The 14,099-nt window shown below is 35.8% G+C and overlaps 3 protein-coding genes across 7 annotated transcripts in view; 2 read left to right on the plus strand and 1 right to left on the minus strand.

Annotated features, from left to right (window-relative positions):
• Positions 1–12,064, minus strand: part of LOC110380428 (transcription factor IIIB 90 kDa subunit) — a 28,360-nt gene extending 16,296 nt beyond the window's left edge. Inside the window, exons 1-4 of the mRNA XM_064039768.1 lie at positions 11,700–12,064; positions 11,402–11,619; positions 10,908–11,132; positions 10,322–10,426 (exon numbers count right to left, since the gene is read on the minus strand). Coding sequence (XP_063895838.1) covers positions 10,322–10,426; positions 10,908–11,132; positions 11,402–11,615 — 544 coding nt within the window. The 5' untranslated portion in view covers positions 11,616–11,619; positions 11,700–12,064. The remainder of the gene's footprint in view (positions 1–10,321; positions 10,427–10,907; positions 11,133–11,401; positions 11,620–11,699) is intronic.
• Positions 535–9,756, plus strand: Lute (lute). 3 transcript variants are annotated; one of them, XM_021340404.3, is made up of 7 exons: positions 535–845; positions 5,782–5,939; positions 6,868–7,149; positions 7,343–7,490; positions 7,579–7,795; positions 8,502–8,867; positions 8,957–9,756. In XM_021340404.3, the coding sequence occupies exons 1-7, from the start codon at positions 739–741 to the stop codon at positions 9,449–9,451; spliced, it is 1,773 nt and encodes a 590-aa protein (XP_021196079.3). In that variant the 5' UTR covers positions 535–738; the 3' UTR covers positions 9,452–9,756. The 3 variants fall into 3 exon arrangements, with proteins under 3 accessions (XP_021196079.3, XP_063895811.1, XP_063895812.1); XM_064039741.1 differs by lacking the exons at positions 535–845; positions 5,782–5,939 and adding an exon at positions 6,408–6,653; XM_064039742.1 differs by lacking the exons at positions 535–845; positions 5,782–5,939 and adding an exon at positions 6,409–6,635.
• A 1,130-nt stretch (positions 12,065–13,194) lies between the features above and the next one.
• The window catches only part of LOC110380441 (transcription factor kayak), a 32,912-nt gene continuing 32,007 nt past the window's right edge, over positions 13,195–14,099 (plus strand). The window contains exon 1 of one of the 3 annotated variants that reach the window (XM_021340436.3): positions 13,195–13,649. In XM_021340436.3, coding sequence (XP_021196111.2) covers positions 13,509–13,649 — 141 coding nt within the window. In that variant the 5' untranslated portion in view covers positions 13,195–13,508. The remainder of the gene's footprint in view (positions 13,650–14,099) is intronic. The other 2 variants (XM_021340434.3, XM_021340435.3) reach the window with 2 other exon arrangements.

Below are 14,099 nucleotides of genomic sequence, written 5' to 3' on the forward strand. Positions count from 1 at the left end.
TTTAATCAATCGTTTCACTGTGGGTAACCATATTGCTCGTATTGGTTGTGAGAAATTAATTTAACTATTCTGTGAAGTGATAAAAATAACCAAGCATAACCTGATAAAAACATGTGTGAGATCAAAACAAAGACCTTATGAAATAGATATACCGGTTTGAAAGATATATTACGGTTTACAGCAAAGACAAGGAAAATATTAATCTTAATTTAGCCATACCGAGAGATAAATTTTAAACCGCAGACTATCGATTTCGAGTCTCATGGTCATACGTGATGTTTGGTAAAACCAAATGATTCATTAGAACAAAGCATGATGAAGGAAATAAGTGGAAACGAAGTGTTCTATCTATCTACAATTCGCAATCGAATCGAGATAACAACAAGACGAATTCGATAACAGAAACTGCATTATGCCCTGCATTGATAAACTATGACATCATCTACTTTCTCAGTCCAAGTTGGCTGCAGAGGCAGGTGTCCCTAGTGGCCTTGCGCAAGAGTGGGCCGCCGGTGTTCGTGAGCCGCGCCGCGAGATCGGGCGCAGTCGGTCGGACGCAGCGGCGCGAGCGCATTCATCCACACGAAAATACCAAAACAGTTCCGTTGTTCACTCACGAGTATTAGTTCGTTAACCCGCGTTTGTTAATAGTGTAATAAATAGTGTTGTGACCTGTGACAAGTTTGTCGATAAACCTGTGGTCATGCTGCAAGGGTTTTGGTATCCCGAAGGAATGAAATGAAGGGGAGGAGTTCCAGGGCGCCTAGTAAGCTTCCAGTGGTGCTGGGGAAAGTCCTCCTGCGGTGGCTGTTCACCAAAGCCGACCTCGTGTTCTTTGTTTACCGGTTTGTTATCAATGATATAATATGCTTCCTAGTGCTTGACGCGTGTTTTTACATGCTGCCTTTGTAATCCGTATAAATAAATAATGGCAGATTCATCTACATAATCTACGTTATCGAATTTACATAAACGCATTTCCTTGATAGCTTTGTCAGCCATTTTTCTGATAGGTCGATCTATTTCTTATTTATTCTAAGGTGCCTAGTTGATTTAACTTCGTTAGTGTTGTGAGACCACCGGACATTGGTATTTTTGACACGAGAACGAAAGATTTAGGAGAATGGCTCTTAATACGATTGTGTATTAATAGTAGAGCTCAGATAGAGGAGGATCAAGGAGACACAATAAAACTTTTCTTCTGCCTCCGTTTTCTTTTAATAGTTGATTGATGCAGAGGCAGAAGAAATTAAATTGTTTACCAAAAACAACTTGGGCCAAGAGGAAATGGCTTTATGATCGAGTAATAGTAGTAGTAAGAGCAGCAAACTACCTATGATCTGTAAAAAAATGGCAGTGAAAGAATTTTCAAATCGTTTCGGAGCCTATGGAATATAAAGAAAGAAACAAAATGATTCCTCTTTATTACCTATACGAATAGAAAAATGAATGAATGAAACGAACAAGTCCTCTGGGAACGTTATTCTAGCCAACCTTACTATTTAATGCGATCATATGTATGTATTATCTGCGCTCGATTACAAAAGGAAATAAGTAAAAGACGTACCTTGAGACAACGTGTACTTAAAAGCAACCCAAACACCATTAATATTAGCAACGCACTTGGTTGCTACACCGAAACTATTTTGACACACAAGTTCACTTCATAATAATCATTTCATAACCGAACCACGCCGAACTTCAATAACACTGGGTACAGGCGGACACAAAACGTTCTCTATATGAGGGTTCCGTACAAAAAAAATCATTATTTAATATTTGGGTCTTAGATCTGACATAGACCTGTAAATATCTATCTAAATACTTGCTTTTAAATCAAAGCTTCGCAGTCATAAAATAACAAAATACTGGTAGTTATTTTAAAAAAATGCAACTTGCCGAGAATCTAAAACAAAATAAATCTCGATCCATATAAAATATAACTTTTTGGTTATTTAAAAAGCTATCATCATAGTACATACAAACTTACGGAACCCCACGCAAATCTACTCGTACTTTACTGGGCTTAAACTAGTTTTGTTAGTGAGCCATTCAAGTTAAAATAAATGGGGAACAACATTGTTGCTATTTTTGGCACATAAACAAGTTACGTTACAAACATTTACAAGGTAATATAAAGCGCAAACAATAAAAGTAAGGCAAACTAGCCGCTTTCCCGCGGTTTCACCGCCGGCGTCCTGCGGGAAATACTGCTCGTACCGGGATAAAATATAGCCTATGTTACTGGGGAAGAGTGTAGCTTTCCAGCGAAACTATTTTTCAAATCCGTTCTATAGTTATGAAGCCTTTAGCGAACAAACAAGCAACATAGATAGTATAGATTAATCTGTTTTATAGATAGACTATAGAGTCATAGTTAATTTGAAGTACAGTGAATGACAGCGTTTTTAAGTGTCGAAACGTATAAGGTAAGGCTTTAAATAGGTTCCATCTGTTCCTTTAAGAAAATCGAAAGCCTTTTAAATCGGTCTTTTGTGCAAATGTCAAATAAGTGACATAGACTAAACGATGTTTTGTCACTGTAAATTCGTGATGTGATCTTAAACGTTAGCCATTTTAGCCGCCTGGCTGTGATAAAATGTGTGTTAAATGTTACAGCGTTTTTATCGTCCCACTGCTGGGCACAGGCCTCCTCTCACACGGAGAAGGATTGAGCATTAATCACCACGCTTGCTCAATGCGGGTTGGCGATTTCAGACTTTATAGTCCAGGTTTCCTCAAGATGTTTTCCTTAACCTTTTTACCAGCCATTGGCGTCTAAGATAGACTTACTTTACTTTTTTTGTCTGTGATAGTTCACGATATATTTTTTTTGAGAACAAAATCACTTGTCTTTGTTTAGGTATTTAATTGATTCCGTTAACTAATCATCGCATTAAAATAAAGGTATGTGCAGTCTGTTCCAGTTATTTTTAACGAAATGTTTTTAAACTATTGTCTTTAACAATAACAGTCAAAGTAAAGGTCTACAACATTCCAAATTCCTATTTGTAATTCGTAGCTATTGTTACTCAGAAAGCAATTATTTGCATACCAAACTAATGTTTACCTCAATTCATTCAATTAATATAAATCAATGATTATAATGTTGTTTACAAAAGAGGCAATTCTGAAGTTTTTTACCGTTACCCATATTACTTCGCCGAAAACAAAACCAAAATTCACATTAAATTCAGCATATTCAGGTCAGAAATCGTAATTGCAAGTTGAAAACGATTTTTTCTACTGTAATCATTGTAATGGTCTCGAGAAAGTAACAAACCTTCTGATCAATCATTATGACTTTCAGAGTCAGTGATCAACTTTAACTTTATTATAACTTTGGAAAACTGATTAAAAAAATATCCTCGTGTTTTCTCTTCCTGCAGTGGTAATAATTGAATTTTATTGTTTTGGCATAATTAGGTATCTCAGTATTAAAGTAACCACTGCTTTATTGTTACTGCACTAATATTATAAAGAGGATTTTTTAATGTTCATTTGTAATGGATAAACTCAAAAATTACAGTACCGATTTTAAAAATTCCTTCACAGTTGGGAAGTTACATTATCCCCTGTGAAAATAGGCTATAATATTTTATCTCGGTAAGGGAAGAACTTCCCCTGGGACGCGGATGAAACCGCAGGACATCAGTTAATTGCTTGGAAAACGGCTATTTGTTTATTTATCAACCATAGCAGAACAGTACCTAAGTACAAAAGACATTTCCATCCATCAATCATGTTTAATGCAAAACCATGACCTGCCACACTAAGAGCTCTATAAAGGCAAATCACAGTTGGAAAACTTACAACTTTCACATGAGGACCTAAAACACCTTCAAATTGTCGGCATATTTATTTATATGTAGGTATTTTCGTGAAAACAAAAGACAATAGACATGTATAGAATACTGTTTATGTTAATGATATTGACCCCAGCTTGGCCATACCGTCGTGAAAATACGCATAACTTAAAATCATGCTGTCACTGTCGGTCGGTACTGCTTTCCTATTCTAATTTAATGTCTCTATCAACTTCCCTTAAATAGTATCTGTATTATTAATCTATTCAGTCCAAAAGTTACCACCCATAGTTGATATCAAGATGTGTAAGATATCACCTATATTTTGATCAAAATTAAAAACAGTGAAGAGTATTAACAATACAGCTGTTTATTATTTACAATCTACATACTTATTTAATAGATTTTTAACGACCATACCCTAAACTGTATATTATTTATTTTTAGACATGTGTTTATGTGCAAATGTTCAGTACCTACCTAAGCATCAAAAGTCCTTTAGGAAAAAGCGAATTTGCATAATATTGGTGTCTGGTCATAATTGTGAAAAAACATATGTGATTTTTGCAAAGAAAATTAACAACTGCATATAAACAAGTCCTAAAGAAAATCTTCAAGTTACATCTTGTTGAGAAACTCACACTATTGTGTCAGTTTTTAATAAGAAAAAAATACACGGTAAGATAATGTGTTCCCATGTTCCCGATGTGTAGCTAACCATAATCGTATAAGTTAATTAATGGTTCCTTCTACTAAAACAACAACGCTATTGTGTTTTCGATAAAATAATTAAGATATCTTCTTAAAATTATATCCACGAGTATAGAAAATATATTTGATGTTAAACAGAAAGAAACACTTTTAACGTTGACTGTACTGTAATAGTAATAGACGGAGACAATAGCAAAAAAAAAATAACAGTTGGTAACAAGTTTTGTAAATTTCAGGACAACAAGACTTGCCTCCTAACAAAAGATCGCATCTATACTAATATTATAAAGCTGAAGCGTTTGTTTGTTTGTTTGAACGCGCTAATCTCAGGAACTACTTTTCCGATTTGAAAATTTCTTTCAGTGTTAGATAGCCCATTTATCGAGGAAGGCTATAGGCTACTTTTTATCCCGGTACGGGAAGTAGTTCCCACGGGATGCGGGTGAAACCACTGGCAGAAGCTAGTAAGAAATATTTTTACTTTTTGCGAGATACCATTTTTAGAGAACAAGCTCCAACAAACTCATATAGTACCAAACCGGTCCCATTTACTTCGTTATTAATAAAATGTGAACGTGTCCCTACTACCTACCGTAAATACCTTTAGTTAAAAAAACAATACTGTTTTTATTAACAATAACATGATCAAGCACACAAGCAAAGTAAAGACATAAGCAAGTTACAAAGTACTATTATAAATAAATACGAAAGTGAGTCTGCCTGTCTTTCATTCACGTCAGAACTACAGAACCAATTTAAACGGTATGCAAACCAATGGGTTAGAGCCTGAGAAATGATACAGGCTACTTTTTATCCTGGTGCGGGAGGTAGGAATGGCGGGTACAGCTATTTATATAGATATAATAAAAGCAGCCGATTGCGATGGGTTCCGTACGCATCGAAAATTGACGAGAACCCACGCTGTACCCAAATTTTTATTTCGTGGTTCAGGAGACACACCTCGCTGAAAGACAGACGTAATGTTCTATTGGTTACGGAACCCTAAAATTATGTTGACAATTATTAAATTTAAAAATTTTAGGTAAATACATCATTTCTTTCGCTATAGTCGGGTAAATAAAATGTACATTTGAATTGCACGGTACCCTAGCGAATATTAAATAGATGACTGAATTGGTCTTTTTCATTTATTTTACTTCAATTGGTGGAACGAATTACACCAATTCTATTGACTGATAGCTAACCGATCGACACCTATTATAATGATTTACATTCTCACGTTGTCTTTATTATTCGTTTTCAGTTTCATTGGGTATGCGTATCATTTGCACGTGCGATCCTCGATGAACAGCAGCGTGGATTTCTTTGAAAGTCTGATAGACGAAGATGGGCGCTTCGCCGAGTTAAACTGTCAAGAACCGCAGAGAGGCTACCGGCCGCGACAACGGCAGCCTGCTCAAGGTATTTATATTTTTATTCATATTTTCATCCTTGAAAATTACAAAACGAAATGTAGTTTGCAAGAATGCATTCATGTAAAATCCATACTTGGGAATGTTTCCGAACGTACCAAATGTCACTGCCCGTTCTCTGCCTGGCATGCGCAGCGACCTCGGTTCCGAGACAGACAGTGTTGCCTACCTACAGATAAATAACTGCACAATTAAAAATTATTGATCGAATATTCTACTATTGCAGAAAATAATGTGATTTTCACGATACATGTTGTAACAATACATTTCTTTATTTTGTTTGTATTGATAAAAGCGATAAAAACATTAAAACTCTAGCCTTATCTTTCTGATTCTAGTTAATACCACAAAATTTGTAGTTATTATTTATTATTTTTAGTAAAATTACAATTTATATGAGTAGTAAAAAACATAACGTAAATATAAAAACGTATAAATACAATTTTGTACGTATTAAATGTTATTGTCTGACAACACTACCTTTCCGCCTGCCAGCAAACAAAATGGCTGACGTCAGTGCCTAGAAGCTCGCGGCCCAAATGTTTGCGATAGAATTTTAAAATATTGTGAGGTCACATAATCACTATGTCGAATTTGTGTTCTAGAATCGTTTCAAAACCTCCGAAAAGGTTACAGGACGGTATCCCTAGCATGTCTGTAGCGCAAACGAACGCTTGGATGAACGGTGAGCTCGCGAAGCATTGTAAATATTGATTTATTCATGTGTCAATTTAAATAAGTGTTTATAAATGAATGTAGAGGTCAACAAATAGGTTAATTACGGTTGTTTGGTTTAACGAATGTATTTTTGTGTCATGGTTCGCAACATTTTATTTAGCCCGCGACCTGAATATTGTTGCTTGTTGTATTTATAACTTGTGGACAATGTCATAAGGATGGTGTTTATTCTTTTCCAGCTGAGAATATCAACAATGGTGGTGGTCTGTCGTTGTCACCACCACACACGGTGTCGCAACGTGAGACTGGTACGCAAGTGTCCCAGTGCTACAGCGGGCCGCCGTCCCCGTGCGGGTCCGCGAGCGCGACGCCGTCCCCTACGAGCTCCCCCGCCCCGCCGCCGGGCACAGCCACTTTAGACCCTAATTGGCAAGCTACTAAGCCAACAGTGCGGGAGAGAAATGCAGCTATGTTCAATAACCAGCTCATGTCAGACGTCACATTCATTGTTGGAGGACCTGGTATGTATATTTATAACAATGTTGTTTTTATATTTTAATTCTTTTATTAGTCTGATAATACAACAATAACAACTACATAGTAATTAATTGTATAGCGAACATGCTGTTTTTGATAACATTTGTTATTATTTTTATCAGTAACTTCCCCAAACAAATTAATTGTGATTAACATGTGGCTTTGTTTATGTTCCAGGACATTCACAGATAATACCTGCCCACAAGTATGTGTTAGCTACCGCCAGCTCAGTGTTCTATGCTATGTTTTATGGAGGATTAGCAGAATGCAAGCAGGAGATTGAAGTCCCCGATGTTGAACCATCTGCTTTTCTTACACTTCTAAAGTGAGTTTTTTGTATGCAACTAACAGTCATGTAAACAATTTGAATATGCTTTATCATCCAATTAATGTATATCATTGTTTGATTTCAGGTACATTTATTGTGATGAAATACAGCTAGAAGCTGATACAGTATTATCAACTCTATACGTTGCCAAAAAGTACATTGTACCACATTTGGCAAAGGCTTGTGTCAATTATTTGGAAACTAGTCTGACAGCAAAGAATGCATGCCTGCTCCTCAGCCAGTCCCGTCTGTTTGAGGAACCAGAACTGATGCAAAGATGCTGGGAAGTTATAGATGCCCAGGTATGTGAATCCACTGAGAATCTCGCCACAATGTGTCTCGAACCATCATCATCCTACAGCAGTCTGTTGATGGAACTATCAGAATCGTCCAGTCGAAATTTTTCTAGTCCAGAGAGCATGGAAAATATCCATGGTATTTACAATTAATGACTAGTGAAATCGAATTGTTGTTATATTATATCCATAATTGACTGATCTCTTCTGACCAATAACTAATGTAACATTGGAGACAAACTCAGTATATCAAACGTATCAGATACACTTGAATTTATAAAGAAATCAAAATTATTTAAACTGTCTTATCAAAGTAAAATTATTTTAAAATATGTTGTGCCACAAAATGCATTTGTATACTCAATTTTAGGTTGTGATCTAGGCTTAAGGATGTTATGCTATACATATTATGCTTTATTTTATGTAAATAGATTTCTATTAATTCACATTCCAGTAAGCTCTCTATGTGTATCTCTAGTCATAACAGTAATACATGGTGTAAATTAACTGCAATACAGTTTGCTTGATCTAGTATGCAATGGTATGTTGTACATACTTTATGTATGTTGTGTAATGCATGTAATTGTTTAAATGACAATTTTGTAATATTTTTAATGTATTAAAAATATAGATCTGAATAAACTTTTGACCAAATTGTATTGCAGTTTCAATTAACCTTCACCTTCATAACACATTATTATTTTCATTTTAGGCTGAGATGGCCCTGACGTCAGAAGGCTTTGTTGACATAGATGTGTCAACATTAGAATCAGTATTAGCAAGGGAAACACTCAATTGCAAGGAGATCAACTTATTTGAGGCAGCTTTGGCGTGGGCACATGCTGAATGTGTTCGAAGAGAAATAGATCCTACACCCACAAACAAAAGAGTTATGTTGGGTGGTGCCATATACCTGATAAGATTCCCCACTATGTCACTAGAAGAGTTTGCAAACAGTGCAGCTCAGATTGGCATTTTGACTCCACAGGAGACAATTGACATATTTTTACATTTTACTGCTTCAAGCAAACCTTTATTAGCATATCCAATTAAGGCAAGAGCAGGTCTGAAAGCTCAGGTAACTTTTATGTTTTGGCTTCATTGGTAATAGTTTATTGCCACTTTAAAAAATAAGGACTAATAAAATGTTTTTTGTTTGCATTGCAGATATGCCACAGATTCCAGTCATGTGCATACAGGAGTAATCAGTGGAGGTATCGCGGAAGATGTGATTCAATACAGTTTTGTGTGGACAAGAGAATTTTTGTCGTTGGATTTGGACTTTATGGATCCTCTAATGGAGCAGCAGATTATAATGTTAAGATTGAACTGAAACGTTTGGGCAGAGTGCTAGCTGAGAACAACACTAAGTTCTTCTCTGATGGATCAAGTAACACTTTCCATGTTTACTTTGAGAACCCAATACAGATTGAGCCAGAATGCTTCTACACTGCTTCAGCAATACTTGATGGGAGTGAATTAAGTTATTTTGGACAGGAAGGTTTAAGTGAAGTGTATATGGGCACAGTAACTTTCCAGTTCCATTGTTCTTCTGAGAGTACAAATGGCACAGGAGTGCAAGGAGGACAGATACCAGAACTCATCTACTATGGACCCACCGTCAACACTTCAATGGCCAACACAACCACTAATGAGGACTGACAGTTGACTAGATCTCGCCCTTTTAACTATTATTCCGTATAGTCATCGGAACATTAGAAATCGATAATATTTGATCAAAATTTTAAATTAAAAATTTATTATAGGTACTTAACCATTCCCTGACGTTAAATTGTTATGTTGGAAAACTTTAAAGTTCTTGTGTATATTGTTGAACTTGACTAGCAATTAAGATGCGTACCTTAAGATTGTGATATGGGTGTCGTAAAAGCTCTCTATAAATCAGTAGGTTCTAGACCTACTCTGATACAAATTCATTGCAATATATTATAGTTATTACTTAATAATTTGTTGTTGTTTGCATTTTCCCCTCCTTTTTTTCAGGACATTTTAATTGTGTGATAAGACACAACACTTTAGTACACCATACAGAGGAACACAACTACATCTCAACATTTAATTAGTTAAAAAGAGAAAACTTCATGTCCAGCCAAAAAAATCCAGGCACTACATACAAAATGAAAAAATTGGTTAGTCTTTAAAGTCTGTTTTAACCTATTACTTTAAGTGATAGATAATTGAGGCTTCAGTCAGCACTCATCCATTTATAAAACTTTTATCACTTCTAAATCTTGAATAATACAATGAACAAACAAAATACAGCATTCTACTTTTGTTTATCTTAAGAAAATTCTTCCAATTTTTACCTCATAATTGTTATACAATTCAAAACCCCTCAAGGCTTATTATAGGAGGGTAAAGAATGAAGATTCTTTCTAGCTGGATGGCTGGTTCAAACGTCCAAAGTTGGTACCTCAAGTAATTCATTTAGTATATAACTCTGGCATGTAACAAAACCGACTGACTGTTGCTATAAAAATTACTAGTAACAATTATTTACTAGGTACTCACCAGTTGGTGGGATGTTGATGCACAAGGCTCTGGATAGCTTGAAATATGTTCGGCCGACTTGGTAGCAGCAGATTGGTACTGCATCACTGACGTCAATCAACAGGTCTGGAGGAATTTAGTTAAGAAAAAAATCAAGAAAAGACACTTAGGGCCATTAATACAACTGCTGTAGCAGTTCTTCTCATGGTTAGGCTCTCTTCTTCTTCATCTTTCGACATCAAAAATCTTACAGTGTGTATGACTTATTTTATGAAAAATCAGACATGCTTATCCATCTACTCTCTAATGTAATCTTTGGCGAATAAAATTAATTAAAGGTCTATTTGAATGTAGAACTTTTGGAAGCTCTTATCTGAAGACATACTATTTCATTGGTTCCAACAAAAAATCCTTACCTGAAGACATACTGTTTCATTGGTTCCAACAAAAAGGTCCTATTAAGAAGATCCAACAGTCCATCTAAAATATTAAAAAAAATCTAAGAGCTCTATATGTAAAAGCATTTGGACAAACATAACGATCTAGATACTTAGTACTAGTAACTATTGTCTTGCTAAGCATAGTTTGTGTTATATGAAAAGGATACGGGCTGTGCCTTCAGTTCTGCATGTCATATACACACAGGCAGCTTGAGTATGACTGGAGGGCCGTCCAATAGTCAAGTGTCGGGACAGCGCCATCTTGTAGAAGTTGCAGGCAATGTCTATACACTGCTGGTTGAGGCGCAGTTGCTGGCACAGAGCCGTGATGCCTTCTCGGGCTTTCCTCAGTGTCACCTCTCTGGACTCCTGGCCGATACCAACATTGAATGCTGCAGAAACAAAATTGGATCGGCATTAATAGTTGCAGAAATCAGAAGTTTATATTACTTGAGCTTTTTAATTTAATTTTTAATAGCTACCTATCTAGGTACTAATTACTAGAAGTAGTATCTGTATCACTATGTATCACATGTATGTGGTAGAATAATACTATCACTATAATGTAAAAGATCCAATCTAATTGAGTATGGCTATGGGACAAACCACACCAAAGTTTCCTACATATTTATTTTATTTAGTTATTCAAGGTAATATTTACCTCTTCCAAAACCTGTAGCTCCTCCTTTAGACTCAGCAGACACAAACTGTCCAATAGTAGATGCTCCACCATGGGCATTCTCTTGAAATTCTATTTCTGCTACAATAATATTGTCTTCTAACACAGAACCGCAATTCGTACATACTGCATCACCGCGGGCCGGGTCCACCTCGATGTCCGAGGACCCACAGTGCTTACACTTCTTCCCAGACATTTTACTGTTCACAAAAAAGAAACGTAAACATTGATATCATGGAGGTTATACGACTTAATAACAAGAAATATATAACTTATATACCTTTTACTTATTTACCTAACAACTAGGCTAACATGTATGTATTTATATAAGCCTTTTCTAAGATCTAGTAATAGCTTAAATCACTTTTATTCTCCTTTTTGGTAAAAACATAAAATAATCTTTTTCATTTCTCAGCAGGTAGTAAAAATACAGGACCCCAATCGCGATCGCGATGGTTCTTACGACTACTCTACCACAGGAATGACTTTATACAAAATAAGACGAAGCTGTACGAAGCCATGAGTTTCAGAAAAAGACCAACATAGGTGATAAAGGTACACATCAACAGAAAAACTGGTGGCAGGGCAAATTGGAAAACGCGAAATTGAATTTAAAATGACGTTTACTTAGTAGAGAATGACAGTGACACCTATATGACTTTTATAGTGCTGTTCAAGTTTTTTTAGTGTTAATATGGACCCAAACTAAAATAAAAATAATTTCCCAACATTTTTAGTAACTAACTAGATTTTCAAAACCTACAGCGGGAACCTAGGTGATCAATTAGAGCGGTGCATATAATAAACACTATTTTTTTATAGTAATGTAATGTTTATTTGAAGTTTTTTTTTTGAAGTAATATTTATTTTTTATATCATAAGTAGAACTATTTCACTAAAATACAAATCGAGTCGAGAGCTCGTCCTCAAATCGTGTTCAAATCAAATGCCCTTTTCAGAAATAATGTTCTTTACAAAGCCTCGCTTACTGTAATAATTCATCAACGTGCAATCATCTGTGGAGATCTAAGGGGGAGGCCTATGTTCAGCAGTGGACGTTCTATGGCTGAGATGATGATGATGATGATGTGCAATCATCTCATTTGCCTAGCTTTTTCCTAACTATGTTGAGGTCGGCTTCCAGTCTAACCGGATGCAGCTGAGTACTGTGTTTCACGAGGAGCGATTGACCTCTTCAACCCGATACACCTTAGTAAGATTGGCTGTTAGAGTTTCCGAGTTCCGACTCATAACAACTGCCAATCTTATGATCGATCTATACGCGCGACTTTGGCTTAGCCACGAGCTCTTCATCATGCAGAATCATCGTATAATATTACAATAAAAATATTGTGCGATTGTCTAGGAAGCGCCTAGTGGAGTAAAATAATTAATTACCATCATTTCAAAAAACTAACTAAATTCCATTGTATATAACTTTATCGTTGTAACCTTTCAGACGATGTCTTAAGAGCCTAACATATAACTTAAAATTAGGATTACCCCAAAATTACGATTGTTATGATTTTGAAACGATTAGATAGTGAGTTTTCTTGGTATCACACAGCTGACTCAAGCAACCTTGTTCAGCCAAATTTCAGTGACGTCATGAAAAAGAAGCTTTGCTATTGGTCGAATATCACGCGATCTTGTATTTATAGACGATGAGATCACCCTTCAGTTTCGTTTAGGCTGAAGTATGACGATATATCCAAAAAGTAATTTTGTTTATGATAAAAGTCGGCACTTACGCCGTTTTGTTGCGGAACGTCACAAATTCTAAGGAGAGAAGGGCATCCCCAAACCGACGACGACGTCACCGACTCATCGTTTGTGTGCAAACTGCAATGATGAGTCATCATTGTTGTGTTCTCGTTGGATAATCTTTTTCAATCCAAGGCGCCTTATTTTGATTCCGTTGCTGTCATTAGTGAACTGTCACAAGAAACTTCGCAGCATTTTGATAGTTACGCGGAACTGTAAACTTTGTTTGAAGTTCTAGATCACATTGATAATACGCGTTGTTTGTCGTACAAATTACGTAAATTGCATCTAGTGTTCAAGCTTGGACATAAGTGAATCTGAACTGATGACGATGAAGCTAGAAATCAGTGATAGTCAATCAAACCAGTCGGACATTTCCTGCGATGATAGCCAATCCTCGCAGGATTCTTCTACAAATGATTTCGTTTCTTCTGTGCGTGTGCCGACCTCCCGATCCTTACTTACGGTGAGTAACTTCGTAAGCACACAATCCTAATGCTGATCGTATGACATAAATCTACAAACAAAGATCCAAACAACTTCAGAGTGTCTTAAATTATGAAACTTTCTGTTTTGTTGTTTATACTAATGAACAGGCAATAGCAATACACAAATTATCTAGAAATTGACTTTTTAAAAGACATAACAAAACAAAAGTTTGTAATTTTACAACATGAAGTTGATGTATTTGATCATTTGTATAAATTAATGAAGACCTTGGTGTTTTATATTACTTCCTTGTTCACCAACATGGATTTATAATTCAAAATAACACCAATTGATTCCAAGAATACTGTACCTACTTGGGAACGTACTTTCTTGCATTATTTATGTTTGTTGTCTAAACATAAATTCCAAAAAGGTTCAGTGTTCTGAGGTTCTTATGTGTTCAGGAAATTACCTTACCTGCTAAATA

The sequence above is a fragment of the Helicoverpa armigera genome, chromosome 20 (assembly GCF_030705265.1).
Source record: "Helicoverpa armigera isolate CAAS_96S chromosome 20, ASM3070526v1, whole genome shotgun sequence".
NCBI lineage: Eukaryota > Metazoa > Arthropoda > Insecta > Lepidoptera > Noctuidae > Helicoverpa > Helicoverpa armigera.

Coding starts and splice junctions, on each gene's coding strand:
- Lute (XM_021340404.3), top strand. CDS start 739: ATGAAGGGGAGGAGTTCCAGGGCGCCTAGTAAGCTTCCAGTGGTGCTG. Junction 7,150..7,342: donor ATTCATTGTTGGAGGACCTG/GTATGTATATTT, acceptor TTTATGTTCCAG/GACATTCACAGATAATACCT. Junction 7,796..8,501: donor GGGAAGTTATAGATGCCCAG/GTATGTGAATCC, acceptor TTTTCATTTTAG/GCTGAGATGGCCCTGACGTC.